Here is a 21,230-nt window from a genome sequence, read left to right on the forward strand (position 1 = left end):
CTGTTTAAATACGGACATGCCTGCTATGGCAGAAAGTTCTAGCACTTTATTTATTTATTTATTTATCTTTCTTAAAGCCTTTACCTTTCAGACATGGCAGAAAAATCTTACAGGTACACATGGAAAAGTAATACATGATCACAGTTGAAAGTAAAGACAATCTAGTAGGAAAGCTTTTACTCCTGTCAGCTAATGTTGAAGCTGAAGTTCTGAGTACGACATGCTGCAGGGCTGAAAGGAATGGTAATCAGTACTCTTTGCCTTCTTCCTCTCCCTCTCTTTCAACAGAATCCACACCAACCTCCTCATAATCCTTCTCAAGGGCAGCCATATCCTCACGGGCCTCAGAAAACTCTCCTTCCTCCATGCCCTCACCCACGTACCAAAGGCATGCTTGGCATACATCAGGTCAAGCTTGTGGTCCAGGCGAGCCCAGGCCTCAGCGATGGCTGTGTTGTTGCTCAGCATGCACACAGCTCGCTGTACTTTGGCCAGGTCTCCACCAGTGGGAGGCTGGTAATTAGTGCCAACTTTGAAGCCAGTGGGACACCAGTCAACAAACTGGATGCTGCGCTTGGTCTTGACGGTGGCAATGGCAGCATTGACATCTTTGGGAACCACGTCGCCATGGTACAACAGGCAGCAAGCCATGTACTTACCATGGCGAGGGTCGCATTTCACCATCTGGTTGGCTGGCTCAAAGCAAGCGCTGGTGATCTCTGCTACAGAAAGCTGTTCATGGTAGGCTTTCTCAGCAGAGATGACAGGGGCATATGTGGCCAGAGGGCAGTGGATGTGGGGACAGAGCACCAGGTTGGTCTGGAATTCTGTCAGATCAACATTCAGGGCTCCATCAAATCTCAGGGAAGCAGTGATGGAGGACACTCTCTGGCTAATAAGGCGGTTAAGATTCGCGTAGGTTGGGCGCTCAATATCGAGGTTTCTACAACAGATGTCACAGATGGCCTCATTGTCTACCATGAAGGCGCAATCAGAGTGCTCCAGGGTGGTGTGGGTGGTGAGGATGGAGTTGTAGGGCTCAACTACAGCTGTGGAAACCTGGGGGGCTGGGTAAATGGAGAACTCCAGCTTGGACTTCTTGCCATAATCGACAGAGAGACGTTCCATCAGCAGGGAGGTGAACCCAGAACCAGTTCCCCCACCAAAGCTGTGGAAAACCAAGGAACCCTGAAGACCTGTGCACTGGTCAGCCAGTTTGCGAATTCGGTCCAAGACGGGGTCAATGATCTCCTTGCCAATGGTGTAGTGACCTCGGGCATAGTTATTGGCAGCATCTTCCTTGCCTGTGACGAGCTGCTCAGGGTGGTAGAGCTGGCGGCAGGTGCCAGTGCGAACTCCATCAATGACCGTGGGTTCCAGGTCTACAAACACTGCCCTGGGCACATGCTTGCCAGCGCCTGTCTCACTGAAGAAGGTGTTGAAGGAGTCATCTCCTCCCCCAGTAGTCTTGTCACTTGGCATCTGGCCATCGGGCTGGACGCCGTGTTCCAGGCAGTAGAGCTCCCAGCAGGCACTGCCGATCTGGACACCAGCCTGGCCAACATGGATGGAGATGCACTTATGCATGGTGGCTACGGGTCAGCAGGCGCAGGCAACAGGAGTAGACACCGGGTCCTGGTTACCGTCCTCAACAAGCTAAGAGTCGAGGTAAGTAACGCACCCTCTAGCACTTTAAATTTAAACATGGGTATTACATAGATGCAGCGTGAAAGCCCATGTTAGCAACTTATCAAGCTTCCCAGATGACTGCATTGCCCCCGGAATGCTCTGCCCTGCCCTCTTTCACGTTTCTGTTGTGATGCACTTCTCCACAGCAAGGCTTCAGTAAATCTGCTGAAGCAAAGCTGGCGACGGAAAGAGCCTGACAGGCTCTTCGGAGTCTGACAGGCTGAAGTCTGAAGCTCGGTTCTACCTTCGTTAGCTGTGTGACCTTTGGCAATGGCCTCACCTCTCTGTGCCTCAGGTTGTCTCATCTGTCAAACTAAGGAAACAAATACCGTCTGCCCGGCAGAGCTGTCATGAGCAGCAGAAGAGAGAATAAATATATATATGCCTGTGTGTGAATATGACGGATTCCCACTTAATGTGAGCTATTACCATTTTCCTCCAGGGAAAAGCCACAGGAATAAGCAAAATAAAGAAGAAATATTGATCTGTTTCAGTTTCTCTAATACCTACTTTGATTAGTTAAGTGAACAGGACCATGAATGCAGGACCAAGAATCAGTGCTGAAATCTCCTCTGGGATACGTGTGCTGCAGATGTAAGATTCCTGGCAGGTTGGCATCAATGATATCGCTCAACCAACTCCAGCAAGAGCGCAATTCACGGCCTTGTTTAATTAACCATTAGAACATTTTTCCTTATCTTCAGCAAAAATCTACCACAGGGGGGCCTGCACTCCCTGATCCTGGTTCTGGCTACAGGGCTCTAATCACACGTGTGCGTGTGACAAGGAGACGGCAGACTCTGCGTTCAGAATCCTAGCCCTGCCGTTTATTATGTCTAAGACGCAAAGCAAGTCATAGACACGCCATGTGCAGGTGCCTCCAGTGTCTGTACAACAAGTCTCCTCTCAAAGTAGGGGGTGTCACATAACCTCCTAACCTCTGTCCCCTCCAACTCTCACTGAAGGGCCTCTGCACTTAGTGTCCAACACGGAGTCTGACCCACAGCGAGCACCTACTCGATGTCTGCTGAAAACACAAGTGGGCAAATGAATAGGGATTGCTGGGAGAATCGAAAGAGCTGACATATCACATACGTAGTCTGATATCTGGCACGTGGCAAGTGTCCAGTAAGTGGTGGCAATTATCAGGTTCACCATGTGCTAGTTCCTAGGTGTCCCTCTTATCATCTCAACTTTTCTTAAATCAGGACATGTCTTACCAACTGATTTGTACACTTAATAAAGTGGTGTTTCTATTTCATTTTCCTCCCCAAATCGGATATTAAATCACTGGTGCATCTGACACTCAATGGCATTTTAGAAACAAGGAAATCTGCAATAAAAGCATCTGACACGGGGCTTCCCTGGTGGTGCAGTGGTTAAGAATCTGCCTGCCAATGCAGGGGACACGGGTTCAAGCCCTGGTCCGGGAAGATTCCACATGCCACGGAGCAACTAAGCCCGTGCGTCACAACTACTGAGCCTGTGCTCCGCAACAAGAAAAGCCACCGCAATGAGAAGCCCAAGCACCACAACCAAGAGTAGCCCCCGCTCACCACAATTAGAGAGATCCCACGCGCAGCAACGAAGACCCAATGCAGCCAAAAAAAAAAAAAAAAGCATCTGACAGCATTTACAGAAAGTCAGTAAATGATCTCTGTATCTCCATTTATTTGCCAAACAGAAATAATCATGTCTACTTCACAAGAGTGCAATGAGGATTAAAAGAGTTAACGAAGCAGGGCTCAGCAAAGCCACTTGCTTTTGTAAATAAAGTTTTATTCAAACACAGACTTGCTCATTCATTTATGTATTGCCCAGGGCTACTTTTATGCTACAACAGCAGAGCTGAGTAGTTGGAACAGGGAGCATCTGGGTTGCAAAGCTGAAAATATTTAGTATCTGGCCCTTTACAGAACAAGTCTGTCAACCCTTGTATAAGGTATGAGAAAGGATGGGGCCCGTGGCAGCCACTTCCCTACTCCTCTCATATGAGTCACTGATACAAACGCCCTCATGGATGGAGCTGAGGCTGGAGCCCAGCCACGGAGCACTACAGACGGGTCATCTGACATCAGCCCTCTGGGATGGTTACTAGGTTTTACTTAGTTCCTCCCTGTTGAGCACAGCATTTCTTGGTTGTGAAAAACGATCCTAACCACACAGGTGTTTTTTGACACAGTGGGATCCTTAGCAGCTGCTAAGATCACAGATCTATTTATTCCTACACTCCACTACTCCAAGGACAACGCTCTTAGAACTGTCTGCCACCGTCTCTTCTCCCCAGAATACACTTACTTAGGTTTTTTTTTCCCTGTCTCCTTTCACTGTTGGTTGACTGAGAACAGGGTGTTCTAACATCATCCCGCTGCCACGCTGGGGAGAATGAGGCCTGAAAGCAGGTGTAAGTAGGCTGTGACTCAGTCTGTGAGTCAAGTGTGTGAATCTGTGACGACTTCTGTTTTGTGCACCCAGTGGTCTTTATCCGTGTTGAGGAGGGGGATGGCTGCCGGGGATGTGACAGAAAACCGCATTATTGGTTATTTTTCACAGCTCTATCTTACCTGGCTCTGACCGAGTCCCAGTCTAAAACCAATTTGGCGAGCTGCTTCCTCTGTTTCTGGATGTTAGGAATCTCTACCTGGAAAGAAGAACACACCACATATGAAATGGGACGAGCTTCGGGGTTTTCAGTTTAACCTCTGAAAGTGCAATCTTTATTTACCATTTTTCTTTTCTCTTAGGCAAAGGATTTTGCACCCTCAACTTACTCCCCTTATTTCCAAAAAGAAGTGTATGCCAAAGCCACTGATTATTGTTAAAGTTTCAGACACAGGCGAACCATTCCCCACCCATGCCCCGCCAAAGCACCCACCTCTGCTATGCCGTACAGAGGGTCCACAATCTCCTTCTCGACAAAGACTTCATGCTGAGAGAGTTCCAGAGCCAGCTGATTCTCAGCATCTCCACACGTCTCCAGCATCTTCCTTTAAAAACAAGATGCCCAACAACAAACATACGTCCATTGAATCTGGCACCAGATTCCCACACTGAGCCAGCTCTGCTCTCCATACAATGGGAATGCATTAGGGCGCTAAACAATAGAGCCTTAAAAGTACTATAAACTTAGGGCGTGAGTCCACAGACTTGTGCTTTAAAATGAACAAGACTATCTCAGGTATACTTTGTGTGTACGCGTGCGGGATGTGTGTAAACAGGGAGGTGAGAACTCACTGAAAGATTAGGTCCTCTGGTCAGGTGAAAAGCAAGTATTCTCAAAAGTACCCTGAAAATCTTTTAAATCATATGTAACGTTTATTATACTATACTGTTTTCTGTCTGCTAGTAAGTCCGGCCTAGGCAGTGTCCTTCAAAGAACGACAGAGCGTTGTAGGTCGTGGAGCATGGCAGACCCTGGGAAATGGGCTGAAAAGTCCAAAGGCCATATCCAGCTGGGAAAGGAGGGCCCATGTTACAGCAGGAGAGAGCAGACAGGATCAAAGGACACTGGCCTTGTAGAGAAGCAAGTAGAAGGAAAGGTCAACCTTCCCCCTTACAACGAAAACAGCTTTATTATTAGATTTTTAAACTTATTTATCTAATACATGCTCATTGTAAAAAAAAAAAAAAAAAATCCACATAATTCAGAAAAGGTACTATTTTGAGACAACCTCCACTGACATTACAGTGATCATCTTTAAAAGAAGTGACTCTTAAGGACTAGATGGGATTGGTCAGGGCTTATAAATCTGAGTCAACACCTGGACCAGGGAAGGGACTGAGTTCTTTATATCCAAGCTCAGCATATTAAATAATTGACCTTATCAATTACTTTTGTTATTGGCCCTTTGTATCATCCATCCTTGCTTCTACTAAAAGGAAGATTCTCTAGCATCCCAGTGGCCTCCCACAGGGCCTCAGCCTCTGGTCACACATGTGGCTGCCATGTACACCACCCAGCCATCCACCTCTACCAACCCACAGGGCGCATGGCTCTCTTTCTGAAATCGCCCAACTCTTACCCCAGGAGAGAGTCTTCTAGCTGAGTTGATGCTTCTTGCATATTCTGAGCGAGAGCTGTCAGAGGGAGTTTTTTCTGGAAGGCAGAAGACAATGCATTTTTTTTCATTATAATTGACACCCATTCTCAATTACCTACTTCAGATCATCAGTCACTGGTTTCTCCTCCAGGTAAACTGCACAGGTAAGAGATATCCTGTCTGGGTTCAGGTTCTGGTCTCAAAGGTATGAGCTGTGTGACTTAAGCTCTGTGTCAGTTTCCTCATGCCTGGAAATTAGGGATAACAGTGCGAGGGTCCTAGGGCTATCCGTTGACTAAAGGAGATATTCAAGGTCAAGTACCCCAAGTAAATGTATCATGTAACATTTACTGAGTACATGATAAGTATTCAGTAAATGTTAGCTGCTATTATTACTGTTGTCGTTGCTATTACTATAATTACTATAATCAAGAGCATATTATGACCCAGGCACTGGGGACATAAGACATACACCGTGCCCTCTGATTATCATGACAAATAAATGCAATGAAGTGCTCAATTTTAAAAACTTTTGCTAGCATACTCATTCTTAAACTGGCTCTTAAATTGGCTGGAATCATAAAGATTTAGCTTTAGTTAAAGATCTGAAAATATCTAGCTAAATATCCAAAAAATTAAAAAAAAATTTTAAGCACCAAGTCACTCATTTTCCTATCAGAGATTTGTTTTTCAGCTGGAAATGACCATAAGGATCATCTGATTAATGTTCTAATTGTGCAGTTGGGGAATGTGAAGCCCAGGGGGATTACATGGCCTGGCCAGGCACCCCAGTGAGGGTGCAGAGCTAGACCTCGGTGCTAAAAGCCCAAGCCCCGGTTCAGAGTCTGTCCATGACTAGCTAATGGCTTATCTCAGAATATAGGCAGAAGAGGCCTGGAAAGTAGCAAGTGGGTTGGTTATAACACCATGATCTGCTAACGAAAAATGCTTTCATTGCTGCGGTACCCCATGTAATTTTGCCTTCCCAGTAGAAAGGGAACTGATGTCAAAGACCTGAGGTCCACCTTGCCGTGGCATTGCTCTGCCTTGACCTCGGGCACGTCACCTGCCTTTCCTGCCTTCAAAGGGCTCCATCTGTTACACTTCTAGAATATCTCTGGAAGGCTGTACAAGAAACTGCTACTACTGGTGGTCCTGGAGAGGGGAACTGGGTGCCCGGGGAACAGGGCTGGGAGACACCTCATGTTACGTTCTTTTGTGTATTATGGATTTTGATCATGTAGATGGACAGCCCATTCAAAATGGTACACAGAAATGTAAAAATAAGTAATGAACAAATATATTTACCCATCTCTCCTCCCCCTCAGGTTATGTTCAAATAAATAAATAACAGGCTTCATCTGCCCCACAAGGAGACCGTCCCAGCTTCCACATTAATAGACCAGGAAGATATGAGAAAATGGGCAGTGCGCTTTGATCAAAATAGAGGATAATTCATACCTTTTACTCATGCTGCCTTTCTAAGGGAATTTAATGTAGGATAAGTGCAGTAATCAAGAGAAATATACTTTGTGCAACTCTGGAGCTCTATGGGAAAAAAAAATCATAAAGAGAGGAGTTTACTTTGACAAGTATCATGCAAGTGCCCAGTTGTAACTAACCTGTGGTTTCCATGCCCTGACTCCAAAGCATCAACAATCCTGGTTCCCGATGTACAGAAACAAGGACATTCTGCTCATTTAACATTTGAGCTGATTAATGAACATGCTGTCTACCAACATCAAACTCCTCCACGGAGAGGGCTGAGGGCCTCCTAATTTATAAAAGGCATGCCAGCTGCACGAAAAGAAATAATTCCAGGTCTGATATGAACCACGACATAAGCTATGCCATGTCAACAGTTTGGGCTGAGAAGGCCACCTGCCCTGTCTCTCTTCCCTCCAATTCTTGCCTCTTCACACGCATGGGAGCTTCTGGTGGGGCCTTTGCAAGGCTCCTCCTATATTTTCTAGAGCGCGAGAGACTGCCAACCTCTCGTGGTCACCTATCATCTATCGGTTCCATGGTGACTCTTCTTCCCACGTGCAGAGCGTAGACAACCTCTGAGCCCTGTCTTTGGCACTTTGGTTTGAGGCTGGAAAAGGAAGCCTAAGGCATTAGGTTTTAGAAATGAGGGAGAGGCACCTTTGCCCCTGTTGCCTGGAATAGGCCCATCACCTGCCACTCATTTTCCTCCTTTACAGCTAGGCTACCACCTTCTCCAGGAAGCCTCCCTTGACTACCCCTCTCCTCCTCTGGTGCCCATTCTTGGTCCTCCCATAATACCCTGTGCATATTTTGTTTAGTATGTTGTTTTTATAATTATCCATTTGTGGAGGAAGCCTCCCCCACCAGGCTATGAGCACTTTTTAAGGGAGACACTACATCTAATTCATTTTATAGCTCTAGCACTTGTACATAGTAGGTGTTTGATAAATACTTAATTTGTTTGTTTTTAATGAATTTATGTGACACCTGGGCTGTGTTTCAAAGCAGACCAAAGGAACAACAAGACAATCTGAGTGAATGACAATGGCTTACAGCATGAATGGGAGGAAGCGGGAGATACTGAGACTGATAAGGGAAATGTGATCAGATTATGAAGGGCTTAAGTCATCTAAAGCGCTTGGACTTTAGGATATTTTGTACAGCACAGAGAATATGGCCAATGTTTTACAATAACTTTAAATGGAGTGTAATCTATAAAAATACTGAATCATATTGTATACCTGAAACTAATATAATATTGTAAGTCCACTATATTTCAATTAAAAAAAAAACAAAAAAAAAAGAGCTTCGATTTTAACCCAGGCAATGGGAACCAGCCATCGTCCCTGCCAGAGCATCACTGGTATTATGGGATGCTTCCTTATGCGGAACTAGCCCTCCAGGCATCTTGGTCCCCAACCCTCCAAATGCCAGTAGTGTCCCCCAGACCTTATGGCAACCAAAAAAGTCTCCACACATTTCCAAATATCCCCAGGAGTGTAATTCTGGTTCCTGTTGAGAACAACTAAGCTTAAGATTTTTTTTTTTTTTTAGACAGAAGGATGACAGGATCAATTTGTATTTCAGGAAACCATCTCTGATTATCAGGTTGAAGAAAGGCTGGAAAAAAAGGAAATCAGAGGCAGGAAATGTAGCTCAAGAGGTGACTGCAACAGTCCAGATAATGAGAGGTGATCAGGTCTTGCATTAAGGCGAAGGTGGTAAAGATGGAGCAGAGGTGAGAAATTCAAGAAATAGTCACAAAGAGAATCACAGGACTTGCTAATCAAGCAGCAATGGGAGGTTGAGGATAAGACAAAAGGGAGGGCTTCCCTGGTGGCTCAGTGGTTAAGAATCCGCCTGCCAATGCAGGGGACACGGGTTCGAGCCCTGGTCCGGGAAGATCCCACATGGTGCGGAGCAACTAAGCCCGTGAGCCACAACTACTGAGCCTGCACTCTACAGCCCACGAGCCACAACTACTGAGCCCACGTGCCACAACTACTGAAGCCCGCGCGCTTAGAGCCCGTGCTCCGCAACAAGAGAAGCCACCACGATAAGCCCACGCGCCGCAACTAGAGAGCGCCCGCATGCAGCAACGAAGACCCAACACAGCCAAAAATAATAAATATATTAGAAAACAAAACAAACACATGCTCTTCACTCTTAAAAAAAAAAAAAAAGATAACCTAGCTTGCATACTAGGGTGGATAGAATCCAAGAGTCAACAAAGAAGGAAGAACTGGCTATGCGTGCTAAAATAGACAACTAGGGGAGGAAGTTTTTTGCTTTGTTGAAAATGGTTTACAAGTGTCTGAATAAACACATTAGTTAGGCGCCATGAGAAGAGAGGAGGCGGCCCAAGGAATGTGATGGCGAGAATAAGGAGATGAAGGGCAGAAGCTTAGGAAACAATATTAAAAGGGCAGGCAGAGCAGAAGCCATGGCAAGAGAATGCAAAGGAGCAGAGGGGGCAGGACCAGTGGATCGGGCCTGGTTCTGATGGGCGGGAACTGCAGCAAGCATTCCTGGAATCGGAGGTGTATGCACACTTCTGCTCCTTTGATATACACCGCTGCGGAAACTATGCGCTGTGCAAGAGAGGAGTAACCCTGTTGTCACGTTGGCCAGAAATGTGTGTAGGAAATATAAAAGGAGGGTGACACAGATCATCTGCACACCAGCTCTTCCTTGTGAGACATCTAGTGGCAAATAAAACAATATGGGAAGGGCTTCCTTGGTGGCGCAGTGGTTAAGAATCCGCCTGCCAATGCAGAGGACAGGGGTTCAAGCCCTGGTCCGGGAAGATCCCACATGCCACGGAGCAACTAAGCCTGTGTGCCACAACTACTGAGTCCGCGCTCTAGAGTCCGTAAGCCACAATTACTGAGCCCGTGTGCCACAACTACTGAAGCCCACGTGCCTAGAGCACGTGCTCCGCCACAAGTGAAGCCACCGCAATGAGACGCCCGTGCACCGCAACGAAGAGTAGCCCCCGCTCGCCGCAACTAGAGAAAGCCTGCGCACAGCAACGAAGACCCAACGCAGCCAAAAATAAATAAATTAAAAAAAACAAAAAAAAAACCAATATGGGAAATCACAGCTTCCCTGTGTGCCATGGAAACTCCCACCTTAATGTTATATGGGCTTCTAAGGGTCAGGGTATGCTCGTAAGCAGGGAACTCGTAAAACTAAGGGCGGAACTGCCTGATGAACAAAGCTGCTGTGCTCTGCTGGTGGGACACGGGGACCTGGACGCTCTGAACGTACCCTGGAGTAGACATTTGATTGTTTCCTAGAGCCCATCCTTCCTGAGTCCTCCTAAGGACCTATCCTGGTCTCAATGGAGCCTATGAGCTGGAGGCAGGACCACAGCCCATGCTCTGGGGTGAGCTGTGATTAGCTTAAGCCAACCAGCACATCCTGTCTCCTCGCCCAACCTCATCCCTCCCCGCGGTAACTGGTTGGGGGTCGTGGGAGGGGTTTGTTCAGTAATGGAGAATGTGACTCAATGCAGATCAATGCAATGGGAAGGGATTTCTACCTGCCAACGGTATGGAAAAAAGAAGTCTTCTCACTCCATTAAGAAAAACTACTGGAAGAGACGCTCTCTATTCCTGCTGGACATGCACAAGGAAGTAGGTAGCCCATGGGAGCTGCTGGTAGCCAGCTTGCAACCGCGTGGGATAAGGCAGACACTGAAGAAGGCCGAGGGGAGAGAAGAAGAGAAGGAAAGAAACTGGGGTCCTGGTTACATCACCGAAAGGCTAGTCCAAGCTTTACCTGGAGTCCATCCTGACTACTGGACTTTTCAGTTAGTAAGCCAATAAATTCTACTTTCTCAGTCAATTTAAGAGAGGCTTTCAGCTTTCTGCCATCAGAGGATTCCTAACTGATGTGTCCATTCTCTTATGATGACAGATCTCTAAAAGCACCTGGAGAGAATTCAGTGTGAATATGGCTTTCAGCTCAGGGATGTCTTAAGCACAAAAGAATGCTATGATAAGGCCGGTGTCGTGAACACGAATGGCGATACAAGGTACAGGTCTGCAGGCAAATCTGCTGATGCTGCTTGGGAAAAATCGACTGATAGAGGGAGAAAAGCCTCTCAGAGACGCGAGAACCACGGCTCCGAGTCCCACCCGGTACTCACATGTCTCCTCTCGGCATCGGTGCCATGCTGCCCCTGGAAGCAGGCCACCAGGCGCTTGTGGGAATGGTGACACATGGAGCGCACTGTGTCCAAGCGCCGCTCGATCTGACAACACAAAGACAGACGAGCCGTTGGCAAGGCTCAAGAACCAACTCAGCCTCTTCCTCCTGCGGTGTTTGCATGCAGGCAGGAAAAAGCATCCCGCCGTTGAATTTTTCAGCTCTTGGATGTAAATGGAAATGGTTCCCGTGCAGCTACACCAGGGTTTCTCACTATTGATAAGTGGGCTGGAGAGTTCTGGGTTGTGGGCAGCTGTCCCGTGCATTATCAGTAGGTTTACCATCATTTCTGGTCTACACCCACTAGATGCCAGTAGCACCCAACTCCCCTCTTCGTGACAACCAAGACTGCCCCCAGACATTGTCAAATATCCCCCCAGAGGGCAAAATCACCCCTAGTTGAGAACTAGAGTTTTCAGATCCCTTAAAGGCTGAATCTATGTTCAGGGGTAGGGGACAGTCCTGACTAGAACTTGCTATCAGATAAGTGGTGACAAACTCACACACTACAGCACCAGCAAAGCCCTGGGTGCAACCAGCAGAAGTGCAAATGAACAGCCTAAGCCCAGCCTCAGGCCCAAGGCCAAGTGGGAAAGCCACAGGGACATTCAGCTCTCTCCTGCACATGGCAATGGAGCCTTCCACACACGGTACAACAGACAGAAGAATCAAAAAACATGTTCCACAACTAAAACTCAAGATCAATGTTTTCAAAATTATTCCTTATTGGGCTTGGGGTGGTTTTTTTGTTTTTTTTTTTAAATAATAAACCTCTAAAGCAGAATGGACAGCCAGCAGTAAGAAACACTGACTTAGGGGGCCCACACATCATGATTAGCTTCCCAAAATATTATTGCTGGGATATGGCTGTTTATGGCAAAGAGAGCTGCTTTTTACAGGAAGGAATGCCAAAAATGTGTATTCTGATGACTCATTAAGAATGAGGGCAGGCCCTTAGGGATGCTTTCTATTTTAAAGAACAATCAACAAGTTCAAAGCAGAATACATTTTTACCCCAAAACATTTTACCCAATGAGATGGTTTTGTGCCTCTTTCTCAAGCAGCCCTTCTTCAGATCCAAGGCCCCATCCCAGGACCCCGATCTGCAGCCACATTTATTTAGGGCCAGATGCCACATTACTTGCCCAAAATCTTATAATGACCCGATTCTAAGACATTGGAAAACTAATACACGTTCTTCATTTGCCACAAAAGCAGGGGGGGGAAGAAAAACCCAAAAACTCCATTTCACTTGATTCCAATTTCCACTAGAATGTAAAGTCCAAAGGGACAGGGCCTTGGTCTGTTTTGTTCACAGATTTATCCCAAGTGCCTAGATCACTGCCTGGCCCACAAATGGAAGGTAATATTTGTTGAAAGAACAAGTATATATTGTATATACCCTGTACAAGGTATTAGAAAAACAACAGTAAATAAATTGTGGTTCCCACCCTCCTGGGATTCACAGCCTCCTGGGGAAACTCCATACAAACAAGATAAAAAGGCAGCCTCTTGAACTGCTCTACCAGAGATCTAAGAAAAGAGGCAGGAGAAAGAGCAAATTAAGGGAAGTCTCACATCAGAAACAAAATAATCTCTGTGGCTTGTGACAGTGGTAATCACATCAACAAATCACTAATATAATATTTAGCCCTCACTACGTGACGGGCCCCACTCCCAGTGCTAACCATGTTTAACCCATGAACCCCTCCTATCACCATGCGGTGATACAGTGATTACCCTCCTTTTAGAGAAGTGGAAACGGAGGCAGAGGGAGGTTAAGTGAATTCCCGAGGCCACCGAGCTAGTCAGGGGCAGACCTGGGATGGGAATCCAGGTGGCTGGTCACCAGACCCAGCACTCAGCACTTTGAACCATTACACGCCTTCTTTACGGTTAAAAAAAAAAACAGAAATCAGAGCAGGACAACAATTGCCGCAGACGTGGAGTATCTGTGCTATAAAATAAGGAGTTCCTATATCCTGTGACAAACCATAATGGAAAAGAATATGAAAAAGAATGTACATATGTGTATAACTGAATCACTTTGCTGTACAGCAGAAATTAACACAGCATTGTAAATCAACTATACTTCAATAAAATAAATTTTTTTAAAAAAAGGGGGTTCCTAGAAACTAGCAAACTCCTCGGGCCCCAGCGGACGTTTGGGCAAAGGGACAAGCACAGATGGTCACTGCCTGAGTCCCGTGCGATCTCTGCCATCCTCCACCCGCCTGCAAGGCCTCTGGCCTCCTTGCAGGGCTTAAAGGATGAAATGGAATGACGTATATTACTGACGTGGGATGTAGGAGGGAGAATGCTGACAGGAAAACGTAGTGTAACCGTACCAAACAATATTTCTAAAATTCTGAAAATGGATTTGAAATATCTGATAAAAACCAGTGAGGAAACATTGTTAAGAATCTGATTCTTAAACTATAATATTGTACATCAACTATGCCTTAATAAAAAATTTTTTTTAAAGATTATGATTCTTTAATAAATCTTTTTTTGAAAAAACCCTTCTAATTCTTGATAAAAACTTCTAGTCCTCAAAAGTAGAAAAAAAAAAAAAGTGCTCTTAAAATCTTCTACCTGCAGAAGACTGTCATAATTTAGAGGGCTGTTTTGGCATGGTGGGGCAGAAACAGCTTTTTTTTAAATTATGCAGCTCCTTCTCTGCATGGGAAGAGACAGAAAGGCACCTGGGAGCAGATCTCTGGTCTCCAGGGACTCGCTGGAGTGCACCAGAGGCAGGTGATGGAAATGAGAGGCGAGGAGACAGGTGCAGAAGGGGTCCTGTCCTTCACAAAGTATTCGGTGTGGGTGGGGACGGAGTGGGGCTGGGTAAAGTGATGTGTATAAAGGGTCCAGGCCCTCCTGGGAGAAACTCCCAGCCCCAAAGTTAGGGAAACCTGTTGAGAAATGGCGTGGAGTGGCCCTGGCTAAGGTCCCCAGCAGGAAACGCCCCTCCCTACGGAAAGGAAAGTCTGGCCCGTTGGTGTGAGGCCACGCTTGGGCCCAAGGGGGGTTCTGAGATCTGGTCACTGTCACTGAGACTCTGAGTCCTTCAGGACCCAACTTAGGTCGGTTTTAGCGAAGAAGCATAAAAAGGAGCAAAAAACCCGAAGTCTAGGTTGGAGCCAGTGGGGCCACTGCCGCAGCTGGCGGAGCCTGTCCCCTCAAGGGCACCAGCGCAGCAGCCTGCCCAGGACGCATGGCCAGGCCACAGCGCCAGTGGACCGCCCGGGCCAGCCAGGCTCCTCCCCCGTGCCCACCCCAACACCTGACACTTGAAGCAGGACTAGCTCAATCTGAACTTCATAACATGACACCAAAGTTTCAGATCCTGTTTTGATCACCGCACAACTCAACTGCTTTTCTTTCCCGCTCAAAACCATGCTAATCACGCTAACTCTGTTTCAGGCAAAAACCAAAAAAACCCCAAAGAACCATAAGCTTCAGTTCTTCCTATGGGTTTTTGTTGCTGTTGTTGTTTAAACAGAGCACTTTTAAAAGTCTTTCTTTTGTTACCTGTAACAGATCTTCACTGAGGACTTCTGTTTTCTCGGCTCTGTGGGAAAAATGAAAAGTTCAAAATCAGACATTCAGAAATAAAAAGCAACTCATGAAACTGAGTAATTACTGTCCTGGAGTTTAAAACAAAACAGGCAGAAATGAATGATCACAAGGGGACAAATTTTACCAATTTTTATATCAGAGGGCAACTTAAGCAAAAACCAAAGAAAAAAAACAAATGAGGGGCTTCCCTGGTAGCACAGTGGTTAAGAATCCGCCTGCCAATGCAGGAGACACAGGTTCAAGCCCTGGTCCGGGAAGATCCCACATGCCGCGGAGCAACTAAGCCCATGTGCCACAACTACTGAGCCTGCGCTCGAGAGCCTGCGAGCCACAACTACTGAGCCTGCACTGCAACTACTGAAGCCCGCGTGCCCTAGAGCCCATGCTGCGCAACAAGAGAAGCCCGCGCGCCACAGCGAAGAGTAGCCCCCGCTCTCCGCAACTAGAGAAAGCCGCGTGCAGCAACAAAGACCCAACACAGCCAAAAATAAATAAACAAATAAATCTATTTAAAAAAAAACCAAAAACAAATGAAAGTTTGAAGAGAATAGCACCCCAAAACAAGAACAAATGATTGAGACCAGTGGTTCTCAAACTTGGGCATGCACAGACCCACCAGGGGGTTGGGGGAGGATGTGCTGTCTTAAAATGCCATTTTCCTGGTCTCATCTCAAGAGTTTCTAATTCCGTAGGTCTGGAGTGAGACCCTGCATTTTTTTTTTTGAATTTTATTTAATTTATTTTTTTATACAGCAGGTTCTTATTAGTCATCCATTTTATACACATCAGTGTATACATGTCAATCCCAATCTCCCAATTCATCCCACCCCCGCCGCTTTCCCCCCTTGGTGTCCATACATTTGTCCTCTACATCTGTGTCTCAACTTCTGCCCTGCAAACCAGTTCATCTGTACCATTTTTCTACGTTCTACATATATGCGTTAATATATGATATTTGTTTTTCTCTTTCTGACTTCACTCTGTATGACAGTCTCTAGATCCATCCACATCTCTACAAATGACCCAATTTCATTCCATTTTATGGCTGAGTAATATTCCATTGTATATATGTGCCACATCTTCTTTATCCATTCGACTGTCGATGGGCATTTAGGTTGCTTCCATGACCTGGCTATTGTAAATAGTGCTGCAATGAACATTGAGGTGCATGTGTCTTTTTGAATTATAGTTTTCTCTGGTATATGCCCAGTAGTGGGATTGCTGGGTCATATGGTAGTTCTATTTTTAGTTTTTTAAGGAACCTCCATACTGTTCTCCATAGTGGCTGTATCAATTTACGTTCCCGCCAACAGTGCAAGAGGATTCCCTTTTCTCCACACCCTCTCCAGTATTTGTTGTTTGTAGATTTTCTGATGATGCCCATTCTAACTGGTGTGAGGTGATACCTCATTGTAGTTTTGATTTGCATTTCTCTAATAATTAGTGATGTTGAGCAGCTTTTCATGTGCTTCTTGGCCATCTGTATGTCTTCTTTGGAGAAATGTCTATTTAGGTCTTCTGCCCATTTTTGGATTGGGTTGTTTGTTTTTTTAATATTGAGCTGCATGAGCTGTTTATATATTTTGGAGATCAATCCTTTGTCCGTTGATTCGTTTGCAAATATTTTCTCCCATTCTGAGGGTTGTCTTTTCATTTTGTTTATGGTTTCCTTTGCTGTGCAAAGGCTTTTAAGTTTCATTAGGTCCCATTTGTTTATTTTTGTTTTTATTTCCATTACTCTAGGAGGTGGATCAAAAAAGATCTTGTTGTGATTTATGTCAAAGAGTGTTCTTCCTATGTTTTCCTCTAAGAGTTTTATAGTGTCTGGCCTTACATTTAGGTCTCTAATCCATTTTGAGTTTGTTTTTGTGTATGGTGTTAGGGAGTGTTCTAATTTCATTCTTTTACATGCAGCTGTCCAGTTTTCCCAGCACCACGTATTGAAGAGACTGTCTTTTCTCCATTGTATATCCTTGCCTCTTTTGTCATAGACTAGTTGACCATAGGTGCGTGAGACCCTGCATTTTTAACAAGCCCCTCCCTGCCCAGAATTCCATGGCAGGAGGCCTGTAGACCACACTTTGAGAAAAGACTGCTCTAGAGAAAATTAAACTTCAGTTCTTCAAATGACCATTTCTGAGTTTCACAGCAAACAAGATTGTCACAAATCCAGAAACGTTATGCAATGAGTAACAACAATTGAGTCTTCCTTCCTTCAGCTATCTCATCTTTATTTTCAAAAGAAACAAAGTATTTTCACAACTTTCCCTTATCTATGCTTCAGAACTCCTGTGGACTTCAAGGACCTTTCTAGAAGACCCATGTGGCAGCCAACAGTCAGCAGAGCATTCTGAGCTGCTGGAGCCTCAGCTGCCAGATCACAATCATTGTTTACAAAGACTTTTTCCACAGCCCAAAAAGGCAGCATTGTTGCCACACAATGTTATACCCAGAATCACTACAAAGTGACATTTTGGATTTCTGGTTCAAATAGTGATTTAAACCAAGTCATTTAACATTCCCTACCAAATTCCCATTGAAACGAACCAGGAAATTTTTAAAGGAAAAAGAAAAAAACTGTTTCAGTTCTGATCATTGAAGGAGGGGGGAAGGAAGAACATCAGTGAACCAGAAAATTTGAAGCCTTTTTATACGATACACTGCACAATGGAAGGCTGCATGATCTTGCCCACGAACCAATACAAGAGAAGGAAAAGCCATTTGGCCAAAAAATGGTGGGATCACCTAGAATGACCTCAAAACACTGCTAGGCTCAGAGCAGCATTAGACGCAACAAGTATGGTGGCCCACACCCCCAGCCCACACTTGGGTGATGGCACGTCAAATAAAACCCAGGCGTTGGCACAGAGAATTCCAATACTGGTCGTCACAGCAGTGCCCCAGTTAACTTGGAGATGCCTACAGGAGTGGCTCACTCATTGGTTTCTGCAGGAAACTGCAACACTGACCTGACTCAAATACCTCCCAGGTCCAGAGGAGCACAGCCTGGAGATGAGGTCGAGGTCTCAGCTTCCAGAAGAGGCCAACTCTTAACTCTATGAACAAGTTCTGCAAGCAGCAAGTCAATATATGCCATCCCAGCCCTCACTTGGCACATATGGTGCCAGGCATTGCTGAAGCACCAAACACAGGTAGTCACGCCAGTTAGGGAAGTGGAGCAGGGCCCCAGCTGACTATAAGCTCAAGCAAGCAGCCTCAGAAAGAAGTCTGACAGTTGGCCTAGCAGGGACAGACCTGGCATGAGACCGCCATAGCTTCACCATTACTCCCTCTCAGTCAACAGCCTTGCCACTCCTCAAGCAAAGTACCACCACTGGACTACGTAACTTTCACCTTGTCTTCACTGGCCAGAACCCAAAGATCTGGATAGGGCCCTGGGCACCTCTGACAGCACTCTGAAATCTCCTTCTGTAGGTATAAGTATATGCAGAGAAAAGTACCAAGGCCTATTAAAATATTCACAAGTTCAAAAGAATAGATTCAGAGCAAATATGTCCTCTTTTGAAACAAAATTTTTAAAATAGAAGAGGAAAACTTAGTTTCAAAATCCCAATGTGGTACAGATGGCCAGTGGGCACATGAAAAGATGCTCAACATTGCTAACTGTTAGAGAAATGCAAATCAAAACTACAATGAGGTACCACCACACTGGTCAGAATGGCTATCATTAAAAAGTCTACAAATAACAAATGCTGGAGAGGGTGTGGAGAAAAGGGACCCCTCCTACACTGTTGGTGGGAATGTAAGTTTCCACTATGGAAAACAGAATGGAGGTTCCTTAAAAACTAAAAATAAGAACACTCTGACATAAATCACAGCAAGATCCTTTTTGACCCAGCTCCTAGAGAAATGGAAATAAAAACAAAAATAAACAAATGGGACCTAATGAAACTTAAAAGCGTTTGCACAGCAAAGGAAACCATAAACAAGACCAAAAGACAACCCTCAGAATGGGAGAAAATATTTGCAAATGAAGCAACTGACAGAGGATTAATCTCTAAAATTTACAAGCAGCTCATGCAGCTCAATAACAAAAAAACAAACAACCCAATCCAAAAATGGGCAGAAGACCTAAATAGACATTTCTCCAAAGAAGATATACAGATTGCCAACAAACACATGAAAGAATGCTCAACATCATTAATCATTAGAGAAACTCAAATCAAAACTACAATGAGATATCATCTCACACCAGTCAGAATGGCCATCATCAAAAAATCTAGAAACAATAAATGCTGGAGAGGGTGTGGAGAAAAGGGAACACTCTTGCACTGTTGGTGGGAATGTAAATTGATACAGCCACTATGGAGAACAGTATGGAGGTTCCTTAAAAAACTAAAAATAGAACTACCATACGACCCAGCAATCCCAGTACTGGGCATATACCCTGAGAAAACCATAATTCAAAAAGAGTCATGTACCAAAATGTTCATTGCAGCTCTATTTACAATAGCCAGGACATGGAAGCAACCTAAGTGTCCATCATCGGATGAATGGATAAAGAAGATGTGGCACATATATACAATGGAATATTACTCAGCCATAAAAAGAAACGAAATTGAGTTATTTGTAGTGAGGTGGATGGAGTTAAAGTCTGTCATACAGAGTGAAGTAAGTCAGAAAGAGAAAAACAAATACAGTATGCTAACACATATATATATGGAATCTAAGAAAAAAAAAAAAAAAGGTCATGAAGAACCTAGTGGCAAGACGGGAATAAAGACACAGACCTACTAGAGAATGGACTTGAGGATATGGGGAGGGGGAAGGGTAAGCTGTGACAAAGTGAGAGAGTGGCATGGACATATATACACTACAAAACGTAAAATAGATAGCTAGTGGGAAGCAGCCACATAGCACAGGGAGATCAGCTTGGTGCTTTGTGACCACCTAGAGGGGTGGGAGGGAGGGAGATGCAAGAGGGAAGAGATATGGGAACATATGTATATGTATAACTGATTCACTTTGTTATAAAGCAGAAACTAACACACCATTGTAAAGCAAGTATACTCCAATAAAGATGTTAAAAAAAAAAAAAACCAAAAATAGAGTCATTGTATGATCCAACAATCCCACTCCTGGGCATATATTCCAGACAAAATTATAATTCAAAAAGATATATGCATCCCAATATTCACTGCAGCACTATTTACAATAGGCAAGACATGGAAGCAACATAAGTGTCCATCAACAGATGAATAGATAAAGAAGATGTGGTATATATAAACAATGGAATATTACTCAGCCATACAAAAGAATGAAATAATGTCACTTGCAGCAACCTGGATGGACCTAGAGATTATCATACTAAGTGAAGAAAGTCAGACAGAGAAAGACAAATATCATATGATATCACCTATATGTGGAATCTAGAATATGATACAAATGAACTTATTTACAAAACAGAAACAGATTCACAGACATAGAAAACAAACTTATGGTTACCACAGGGGAAGGGGGAAGAAGGAATAAATTAGTAGGAGTTTAGGATCAACAGGTACAAACTACTATATATAAAATAGATAAACAACAAGGTCCTACTGTATAGCACAGGAAACTATATTCGATATCTTGTAATAAACCATAATGGAAAAGAATATGAAAAAGAATATATATGTGTGTATGTGTAACTGAATCACTTTGCTATACATCAGAAATTAACACAACACTGTAAATCAACTATACTTCAATTAAAAATTAATTAATTAATTAATAAGATAAAATAAAATCCCAATGAGGGTGCTTAGCAGGTATGAGTTAGTAACAGCTCAGTGGTCCAGGAGAACCAACTCTGTGCATCTTGTCCCAGCTCCTTGTTCAGTGACCTCACACTGGTAACTTGAAATGAAAAAAATCAAATACAATGCAAACGAATGCAAGTAATACAAATCAGGGGTTTTTTTTTGAGAGTCAGTTATATGAGCATAGCACTGAGACAGCCACAAAGAAAATAAAGCCAATATAAAAAGAAAGCAAGAATTAACTTTGGAAACATCAAAAAGTCCATTAGCAAGATAGTCCTAGTACACTATTATGCTCAGCTGCAAATAAAAACTGCAATGAGGTACAGTTTTATTTGTCTATTATACGTCAGTAAAGCTGGGGGGAAAATAATCTTTCCTGATTATAGGCAATTTTAAATAGTTTCAGTGAAGTAAGTCAGACAGAGAAAGACAAATATCAGGAAAGATTATTTTC

General features: G+C 44.4%; 1 protein-coding gene and 1 pseudogene across 4 annotated transcripts in view; both read right to left on the reverse strand.

Moving 5' to 3' along the window:
- ARHGAP17 (Rho GTPase activating protein 17) overlaps positions 1–21,230 on the reverse strand; it is an 89,719-nt gene that overhangs the window by 38,266 nt on the left and 30,223 nt on the right. For all 4 annotated transcript variants that reach the window (XM_061208151.1, XM_061208148.1, XM_061208150.1 and 1 more), the window contains exons 2-6: positions 14,964–15,003; positions 11,371–11,475; positions 5,712–5,785; positions 4,565–4,676; positions 4,254–4,330 (exon numbers count right to left, since the gene is read on the reverse strand). In XM_061208151.1, coding sequence (XP_061064134.1) covers positions 4,254–4,330; positions 4,565–4,676; positions 5,712–5,785; positions 11,371–11,475; positions 14,964–15,003 — 408 coding nt within the window. The remainder of the gene's footprint in view (positions 1–4,253; positions 4,331–4,564; positions 4,677–5,711; positions 5,786–11,370; positions 11,476–14,963; positions 15,004–21,230) is intronic.
- On the reverse strand, positions 226–1,667 carry LOC133102877 (tubulin alpha-1B chain-like; annotated as a pseudogene).

This window comes from Eubalaena glacialis, chromosome 13 (assembly GCF_028564815.1).
Source record: "Eubalaena glacialis isolate mEubGla1 chromosome 13, mEubGla1.1.hap2.+ XY, whole genome shotgun sequence".
In the NCBI taxonomy this organism is placed as follows: Eukaryota; Metazoa; Chordata; class Mammalia; order Artiodactyla; family Balaenidae; genus Eubalaena; species Eubalaena glacialis.